The following is a 10,000-nucleotide window of genomic DNA, read 5'->3' as shown; positions in this document are numbered from 1 at the left end:
CATAGTATGCGTGTGGTTGATGGTCCCTGAGCAGGTTGAACGGGTGATGAGCTCTCCTCAGTCCCCTCAACCGTGACCTGGGACCGAAATCCGACCCTGAACGGCCCCGTAATCAGAGCTCCAGGATCTTCAACTCAGAGCCCAGGGATCAGCCAGACCGATCCTGACAAGCGTGGCCGATCTGGGGACAGACGAGGGGGAAGGCAGCTGGGAAAACTGGACGCTGGAAGCTCCAGGCCGACTGGCCGGCCGGACTGTCCAACAGGCCAAAGGAGAGATGATCCAGTACCATAAAAGTCTCATCGACAACACTGAGCACAGGACACCTCTGAGACTCCCTAACACCTCTCCAAGAACTGCGGCCAAACAGAAACGCATGTGTGCGTGACTGCGTGCATTCACATGCACATGTGTACACACGCACACAGACACAGACACACACAAACAATCACACACTCAAACACACAAGCAAGCACACACACACGCACACGCACACGCACACAATTGGGGACGTCTGGGTAAGGGACTAAGGGATGCGGAGAGTGTGCTGGAAGTGTGGGAGGCTGTCTGGATTTGTGCACATGTAAACTCAAGTCAAGCCAGGTCAAGTCAAGTGTACTTTGTTGTCAAAAATCTATGTAACGGGGTTAGCATAGAAGTTCAACCAGTGCGTTTGCATTTGACCAGTCTCCAATGGGAAGTTACAGCTAAACATAACGTGTGTGTGTGTGTGTGTGTGTGTGTGTGTGTGTGTGTGTGTGTGTGTGTGCATGCATGTGTGTATGTGTGTGTGCATGCATGTGTGTGTGCATGCATGTGTGTGTGTGTACGTGTGTGTGTACGTGTGTGTGTACGTGTGTGTGTGTGCACGCGCCAGTGTGTGTCTGTGTGTGTGTGAGTGCGTGAGTGTGCGCGCGCGTGTGTGGCATACTCACCGCAATGAGGGTCACTGCCGTAGCCAGGGGGACACACACAGCGGTAGTTCTCCAGACCCTCATTCACACACGTGCCACCATTTTGGCAAGGCTGCGAATCGCATGGATCTAGAGGCGTGTGTGTGTGTGTATGTTTGTGTGTGTGTGTGTGTGAGAGAGAGAGAGAGAGAGAGAGAGAGAGAGAGAGAGAGAGAGAGAGAGAGAGAGAGAGAGAGAGAGAGAGAGAGAGAGAGAGAGAGAGAGAGAGAGAGAGAGAGAGAGAGAGAGAGAGAGAGACATAGAGAGAGACATAGAGAGAGACATAGAGAGAGTCAGAGAGAGAGAGCAACAGAGAGACACTGAAATACATTAAGGTATCATTTACTGTATTCAAGTTAATAGTACCATTGCATTACACCCAGACATGTTTGGAGGCAATGTCTGATCATTGCCATGTATTTTATCACGAACACACAACCAAAGGCGCACACACACACACACACACACACACACACACACACACACACACACACACACACACACACACACACACACACACACACACACACACACACACACACACACACACACACACACACACACACACACACACAGTTGTAGAGACACACTCATGAACACGCATGCACACGCATGCACACAGACACAGACACGACTTACTCTGGCATATGGTGCGATGGCAGACAGTGGAGTGTATCTTGTACTTCTTGCCCCACCTGAAACACACACAAAGGGCTTTACGAGTGTGAGAACTAGACGCCATTACAACTAGCAAAGTGCCTATTACAACTGATTAAAAGGCCTTGGAAGTATGTCTACGTGTATATACTGTGAGGAAAATGACAGAGGGTGCGCATATACTGTAATTTCAGCACGCATCTACTGTAATTTAACAGTATGGAAGAGGAGTATATAATAAGGAAGGTATGGGAAGTGTCCCTATCTCTTTATCTCGTACAGTATATTTTGAACGTTTCTTTGCCTTTCTGGTTGACTTTCTATAGCAAACAACAGCAGTAAACTAAACATAAAAGGCAGCTATTTCGTAGCCCCTTAACGCGTGCCATTCCACCAGTGGAACGCTGTGATACTCACTGAAAAAGCTTTACTACTGTTAAACACCACCAGTATGACAGCACACATGGCCTTTGACAATACATTACAATTTGGTCATTGCCATTCTGGTAACAGCTAGTTTATAACAGGGGCCGTGTCTTACTGGGTTAATGCTTGCGGTCCAAAAACTTGTCCTGTTTACCGCCATTCTCACAAGCACAAAATGGAATGTCCAATCAATTACCAGTACTAGAGGGCGGTGTATGGGGTCGAGGCTCTGGAGCCCTTGTGTGTGCGTGCATGCGTGCATCATCTTACTTGTAGTGGGGGCATAGTGCGGTTTATGGGGTGGAGGCTTTCGAACCCTTGTGTGTTTGTGTGTGTGTGTGCATGCTGGTGTGCATGCGTGCGTCATCTTACTTGTAGTGGGGGCAGAGTGCTGTGTATGGGGTGGAGGCTTTGGAACCCTTCCAGCACATGAAGTTCCCAACCAGCTCCTTCACCGTCTCCAGAGTTTTCCTCTCACACGCGTACGACTCCACAAAACAACCTGAGATGAGAGAGAGAGAGAGAGTGAGAGAGATAGAGAGTGAGAGAGATAGAGATAGAGAGAGAGCGAGAGCGAGAGAGAGAGAGAAATGGAGAAGAAGAAGGAGGGTATGGAGAGGAAAAGAAATGTCACAGCAAAGAAATAAGAGAAAACAGAGGGAGGGAGAAAAGACTGAATGAAAAATATGACAAATACCCTATCGAGAGATGGGAGGTGAGGTAAAGATACACCATTCTCACGGGCAAATGATACGTCCTTAAGTTACCATTTGGTCCTTCTTGGACCATGTAATCCATAAGCAATTCTCCAGTCAATTGTTTTTCAGATACAAAATAAATACAGTAGATTTTATATATTTATGATTAGGCACTGAGTCTGTTTCTAGAGACCTGTATTGATGTCTCCCCAAGAGATAGCAGATTTGCTGTAGTGTGATGTGTATTGTACTGTGTGTGTGTGTGTGTGTGTGTGTGTGTGTGTGTGTGTGTGTGTGTGTGTGTGTGTGTGTGTGTGTGTGTGTGTGTGTGTGTGTGTGTGTGTGTGTGTGTGTGTGTGTGTGTCTGTGTGTGTGTGTGTGTGTGTGTGTGCGTGTGCGTGTACCAGAGGGGACAGCAGTGCAGACGTCAGTGGTGCTCAGGGTGGTGTGCAGGCCGTTCACTGCGTCGTAGAAATGCTCCGCAAAAAACACATGGCTCTCTGTGGGCGTACTGGCCAACTCATGCAGCTCATCCCATCTGGAGGAGGGAGGGAGAGAGAGAGAGAGAGAGAGAGAGAGAGAGAGAGAGAGAGAGAGAGAGAGAGATATGGAGAGATTAACCCCACGGGGGCGCAGAGCCTCTGTTATAAACTTATTGGCCCTCATTTATGAAACTTGCGTAGAAACCATCGCAGAAATGAGCGCAGATCTCGACGTACGACGAGGCTCACGTGAGATTTACTCAACATGTGTACCTCTCCAATCTCATCGTAAGAGCGAGCGGCTGTTGATAAATCCAGCGTCTGAAAACCATCGTAATTAGAACTAGACTGCCTGTGCAGTCGCCTTCGACTGCTTAAGGTATATCCCCGAAACGCGACGCTTCCAGTCCCCAATCATTCCTACCACTCCCGTCCACCTTTTCATGAACGTTTATGATAAATACAAAATATAAAATAAATATATTTAATATCTATACATAGATCAATGACGTGCATAGGCTTAAAACCAAATGACTATTGTGAAAATGAAGGAAAAAATGGGGCAAATGGTAACACTGTTTTAATGGTTCACTATTACAGTGGATATACCACATTAGGTACAGTGTAATAACCAGTGTAACAATATTTAATACCACGTCATACCAGTGTGACACCATGTACCAATTTTGTACTTATATCATGTAGGCTATTTGTGTGTAAGTGGTATTACATGGTATTGCATATTTGTACACTGGTATTACACTAGTATTACATGGTATTACATATTGTTACACTGGTTATTACACTGTACCTGGTATTGCCTATTTTTACACTGGTATTACACTAGTATTACATGGTATTAAATATTGTTACACTGGTTATTACACTGTAGGCCTACCTGATATGGTAGATTCACTGAAATGGTGAACCATTAAATTAAGGAGTTACCGGGCAAATCAATCCACCCAGTCAGAAGTTATGGGCCAAATAAAAATTCCACCTGTTGACCTCCAAACTCGAATCAGTTCATGAACCTACCCTGCAGCATTCACACACCAAATCTGGGACAAATCCATCCACCCGGTCAGAAGTTATGGACCAAACAAAAATTCGGCCATCTTGAATTCGGCCATCTTGAAAGTGTTAACCTCCAAACTGCAATCAGTTCATGAACCCACCCTAGAGCATTCACACACCAAATCTGGGACAAATCCATCCACCCTGTCAGAAGTAATGGGCCAAACAAAAATTCGGCCATCTTGAATTCGGCCATCTTGAAATTGTTGACCTCCAAACTCGAATCAGTTCATGAACCTACCCTAGAACATTCACACACCAAATCTGGGACAAATCCATCTACCCGGTCAGAAGTTATGGACCAAACAAAAATTCGGCCATCTTGAATTCGGCCATCTTGAAAGTGTTAACCTCCAAACTGTAATCAGTTCATGAACCCACCCTTGAGCATTCACACACCAAATCTGGGACAAATCCATCCACCCGGTCAGAAGTAATGGGCCAAACAAAAATTCGGCCATCTTGAATTCGGCCATCTTGAAATTGTTGACCTCCAAATTCGAATCAGTTCATGAACCTGCCCTAGAGCATTCACACACCAAATCTGGGACAAATCCAAACATCCGTTCAAAAGTTATCGCGTTAACACGAAAGACCTTACGCGGCGGCGGCGGCGGCGGCGGCGGCGGCGGTGCACGCAAAACCATTACATCCCCGACGCTCCGCGTTTCGGGGATATAATAATCACACCTTCTCTAAACTGGCGGGAAGGAGACCGCACCCCTGAGTTTGCGACATGGAGAGACGCAAACCGGCTAAAACATCCACGTTTCTGGTTGATTGACAGCTTGAAATTAGGCTTTACGGGAGGTAGACAACAAAATAACACGTGGAAATAATCAACAGCAGTAGTCAACACTGTTTCGGTTCTCAATATGGAAGGGGTAGAGATTGATTTCCAAATAATGATGGTTAGCCCACAATGAAATGTTTGATTGACTACAGTAGACATAATGAAGATATTTTTTAATGAATATTGTTTAAATATATGACAATTAAATATGATTAGGCCTATCTTTTGTAAACGAGATCAAGAAAAGGGTCCTACGTGAAACTGGCCAACAAACAGTGCCCAAACAATTGGTTGGGGAAGGAGAGTTGTACATGTCCAGTGCGCTACATCCTTCTCGCGCTCATGTGCGCCCTGCTTCTCTCCAGCGCTCCAGTCCTTCGACCGGATAGCCCTTTTACCATCTATGGAGTGGACGACTATAAAATGTTATAGGACACACACGTGGTGTAGCCTATATTCGGATAGTAGTTGTGTGCGATCAAACGTTGAAACTCAACCGGGAGATTATTAGGCTACTATCTGTAGGTTATTGATTGATGTGCGCATGAACTCCCAGCTGTTAAAAAGAACGGACGTCGGTCATTCATCCCACGACTGAAGGCACATTCCGCGGCTGTAGGCCTATATTGCACAAATATTCACACATCACGTCAAATCACAAATTAGAAGTCTCTTGTTCCTATGCCAAATTAACGCAGCGCTCTCAGGAAGGGTGCGCCAATTCAAACAGGTACCTGTAGACGTTGGCGTATAGCCAAAATATACCATGTAAAACATTTTGTAATTATGTAGGCCACATATTTATGATAATGAGTTGTTGCGCTACAACTGCTGCTCAAGTTGGTGATCATAGTCATCTCAAGTCCAACTTGAAAACGGCGTACACCGTCTGAGAGCAGTCGTAGGATTTCATCTTTCCTGCGCTTACGATGAGATTTGATAAATACCAACTGGTCGTAGAAAAAGAACGTACGCACGACGTACGTATGATTCTCGTCGTACGCTGCTTTGATAAATGAGGGCCAGTGTCACCAAAATTGTCATGACCAAGTCTTTATCTGCCCCGTAGCCTCTTAATGCGCGCCGTACCTCCAGTGGCATGCTGTAATAGTCATTGAAATGTAACTACCATAGCACTACAATACTATGACACAACACAGGCGCTTTAGTAATGCACCACGACTTGGTCATTACCATACTGGTAACAACAAATGTACAAAGCCGCGTCTTAAGGGGTTAAGGCTCTCAGTTATATCAATGTTATGACATAGTGCAGTCTTTTCAGCAAAGAGTGAACATACAAAGAGACAACGAGGCTAAGCATTGAAAGAAGAGACATGGATCGTGATGCACAACAAGAGTGACCTACGCTTACTGATCGACGGAGTCATTTTTTCTTTATGGAAGGTAAGCGATTGGGCGACCAGAGCGAATTCGCCAGGGGCCAAGCAAACTGAGCGACCAGATTTTAAAGATTAAAGTCAAGCTAATATTATGGCAATTGGAATGTTCATATCTCCGAATGTCCCAGGCTATCAAGCCAGAGCTGTTATGTGATTAGCTGAATCAAACAGGTCAACGTCACGTCTCGAGCGAATAAAACAAATTCATGGCGAAACTTTATGCTACCTCCGCTCCCAGGCAGCGTAGGTCGCCCTTGGTCTGGACTAGGGGTGATTTAATTGTGTCATCCTCTGATTGGTCTTATACGCTAATGTTTTAATCAGAGAGACTGGATAAGATACTCCTAGAATGTCTGTTTTACATATTTTTCTGGGCAGTACATGAATTGCGGTTTGCGACGGATGGCATGGTTCGGTTCGGTATGTGTGTGAACTGTACGGTTTCGGTTTTCGGTGCGGTTTGTGCCATCCCTAGTCTGGACACAGATAGAGATAAAGATAGAGCGAAGGGAGGAAAGGAGAGCAAATGAAAAAGAGAGGAAGGAAGGCAAGAAAGGAAGACAGATGTGGAGATGAAGTCAGAAAGATTTCAAAGGAAAAGAGAGCCCTAGAGTGAAAGAGAGAAAACAATTTAATGAAGAGAGAAAAGGGGAGAAAATATAAAAAAGGGAAATGAGAGAGTGAAAAATTCCACAAATTCTAAAACCGCACTGAGCCATAAATTCAGTAGGGAGTGGGTCAGGTGGGATTTGAACCGATAACCCCCCGATAGAAAGACCATTCCCTAACCGCTGTGCCACGGCTGCACATACACAAAGACACGGGAATAGAGATCAAAGTGACATGATAAGAATGGAGATGTAGTGAGTGATGGAGAGGGTGAGATTTTCAATGGGAAAACAATGGAGTGAGGCAGAGGGGACAATAGAGAGAAAAAAAAGGAAAGACAAGTAAGGAAGGAGAGGAAAAGAACAGGGAGGACGAGAAAAAAGGGCATAAGAGACATCTCTTTTTCCACTTTGCTCAAGAATGGAGGGAAGTGGAGACCACAGCTGTTAGGGGATGCAATAAATGCAATGAAGCCATCACTCTTCCTCCCATCCACCCGTCACATCGTCCCCATCAGAATACAATGCCTCCGATGATACGCGTCAAAGCGTTGCAGTAAGAGGCACTTGGTGGAAGTCGGGCAGCTCCATGATGACATGATATGACATGAGATGTGATGTGATGTGATGTGATGTGAGCACGACATCCAGCCCATAGTAGGCACTCGCCAAGACTACATACTACCAGAGATACTGTTGTTAGAGTACCTCTGATACTACTCAACAGCCTTAAATCAGGAGTTCATGTGCACATGCGCACACGCATGCAAACACACACACACACACACGCATGAACGCAGGCACGCACACACGCACGCACGCACGCACGCACGCACGCACGCACACATTCACTCACACACACACGCACACACACACACACACACACACGCACACTCTCTCTCACACACACACACACACACACACACACACACACACACACACACACACACACACACACACACACACACACACACACACACACACACACACACACACACACACATAAACACTAGCAGGAGAGAAGGATAGAGAGACAGAGAGAGAGAGATAGTACTCCCACAGGATGTCGGTGCATGTGGTTGACCCACATAAACACACAATCCAAAATGACATCCAAACAGCTGTACATGTCTGCAAACAGATGTGCAGCCATGTACTCACAGACACAGACACAGACACAGAGACACACACACACACACACACACACACACACACACACACACACACACACACACACACACACACACACACACACACACACACACACACACACACACACACACACACACACACAATATCTCTCTCACACACAGACGCACTCACTCACTCACAAACACGCACACACACGCAGGCATGCATGTTTTCAGATATTAAAATGTACAATAATCCCTTAGCGCAGAACCTTTTGCAACCTTATTGACACCAAAATGGTAATGACCAAGTCTTAATCGGTTACTTAAGACTCTCTGCATTGTCATAGTGATGTGGTTATGATGTAGTAGAGAGTTTACAGCTAAGAGTGACTAGGCCCATAGACGGGGCCATCTGCAGTAAGGGGCTACCACACAAATGCATGCGCAGATTGCGCACGCACACACGCGGGCACACACACACACACACGGATGCACGCTTCAGTTCTCAGGGCGATAATCTCCAACATCCCCAAAGTGACAGTCCACCTGCTGTGCACACCCGGAAAGCCGGCACAGATTCAAAACTAGAAGCAATCAATCACAATACTGCTACAGAGAGAGATAGAAAGAGAGAGAGAGCGAGAGAGAGAGAGAGAGAGAGAGAGAGAGCGAGAGAGAGAGAGAGAGAGAGAGCGAGAGCGAGAGAGAGAAAGAGAGACAGGGAGAATTAACAAGAGAAGGGTGAAGGGATGGAAAGTGGAAAGAAGAAAGGAGGGCACAGGAGAGGAGAGGAACAGATGCAGAGGTTGAAGGGAAGAGATGAACAAAAACTATGAGGAAATACAGAAAAAGAGAGGAAGAGAGAGAAAGAGGGAAGAGAATGAATGGGAAAAGTATGATTAAGAGGAGAAAAAAGGAGTGAAAACAGAACAAGAAAACGAAAAACAGAAGAGCCCAGCGCTGTGCCGGAACCAGCTTTGCAGCCATGCATCAGAGAGAAAGAGAGAGAGAGAGAGAGAGAGAGAGAGAGAGAGAGAGAGAGAGAGAGAGAGAGAGAGAGACAGAGAGAAAGAGAGAGAGAGAAAGAGAGTTCATCCCTCTCCAACTGTAACGCGAAAGAGTGAAAATGTGCACCAGCCGTGCATCTGTCTCTGTTGGGCCTTTCCCTTGTCACCACTGACTTCCTCACACCTGTCTATCTGTCTGCCTGTCTATCTATCTGTCTGTCTGTTTCTGTCCTCCAGGCAAGTTCACTGATTGAGACCTTGAAGCCCCGACAGCACACCGGCTCCCACACACACACACACACACACACACACACACACACACACACACACACACACACACACACACACACACACACACACACACACACACACACACACACACACACACACACACACACAAAAACCTCTATACCACCACTCTTCTTTCACACTTAGTCTTTAAAGGTTCCCCGCGTCGGTATATCTGTCAATGCCTTAGAGGACAGGCTACAATCAGCTGAGACAACATCCAAAGAAGACCAGCGAGCCAAGCTATGCAAAACACTATTTACAGGAAGAGAGAAGGCCCTGACATGGGGAGAAACACATGGAAAAATGAATGCCAAACACACTTGACAGCTACTGTATATGCAAAAGGCTTTTTTTTGGCAAGTTGTACTAATGTGAAGCATGTAGACACACATCCACAACACAACTATGGCCGTCATAAGTGTTTGTTTGGTTTGGAATGTTTGGAGTGGCAACCATGTTTGGTTTGGAATGT

At 46.0% G+C, this 10,000-nt stretch overlaps 1 protein-coding gene across 1 annotated transcript in view; it reads right to left on the bottom strand.

Moving 5' to 3' along the window:
• Nucleotides 1–10,000, bottom strand: part of vwa2 (von Willebrand factor A domain containing 2) — a 54,672-nt gene that overhangs the window by 17,720 nt on the left and 26,952 nt on the right. Inside the window, exons 7-10 of the mRNA XM_063221452.1 lie at nucleotides 3,139–3,272; nucleotides 2,409–2,538; nucleotides 1,593–1,648; nucleotides 936–1,043 (exon numbers count right to left, since the gene is read on the bottom strand). Coding sequence (XP_063077522.1) covers nucleotides 936–1,043; nucleotides 1,593–1,648; nucleotides 2,409–2,538; nucleotides 3,139–3,272 — 428 coding nt within the window. The remainder of the gene's footprint in view (nucleotides 1–935; nucleotides 1,044–1,592; nucleotides 1,649–2,408; nucleotides 2,539–3,138; nucleotides 3,273–10,000) is intronic.

Source organism: Engraulis encrasicolus, chromosome 17 (assembly GCF_034702125.1).
Source record: "Engraulis encrasicolus isolate BLACKSEA-1 chromosome 17, IST_EnEncr_1.0, whole genome shotgun sequence".
Classification (NCBI taxonomy): domain Eukaryota; kingdom Metazoa; phylum Chordata; class Actinopteri; order Clupeiformes; family Engraulidae; genus Engraulis; species Engraulis encrasicolus.
This window is presented reverse-complemented; position numbering and strand designations above follow the sequence as displayed.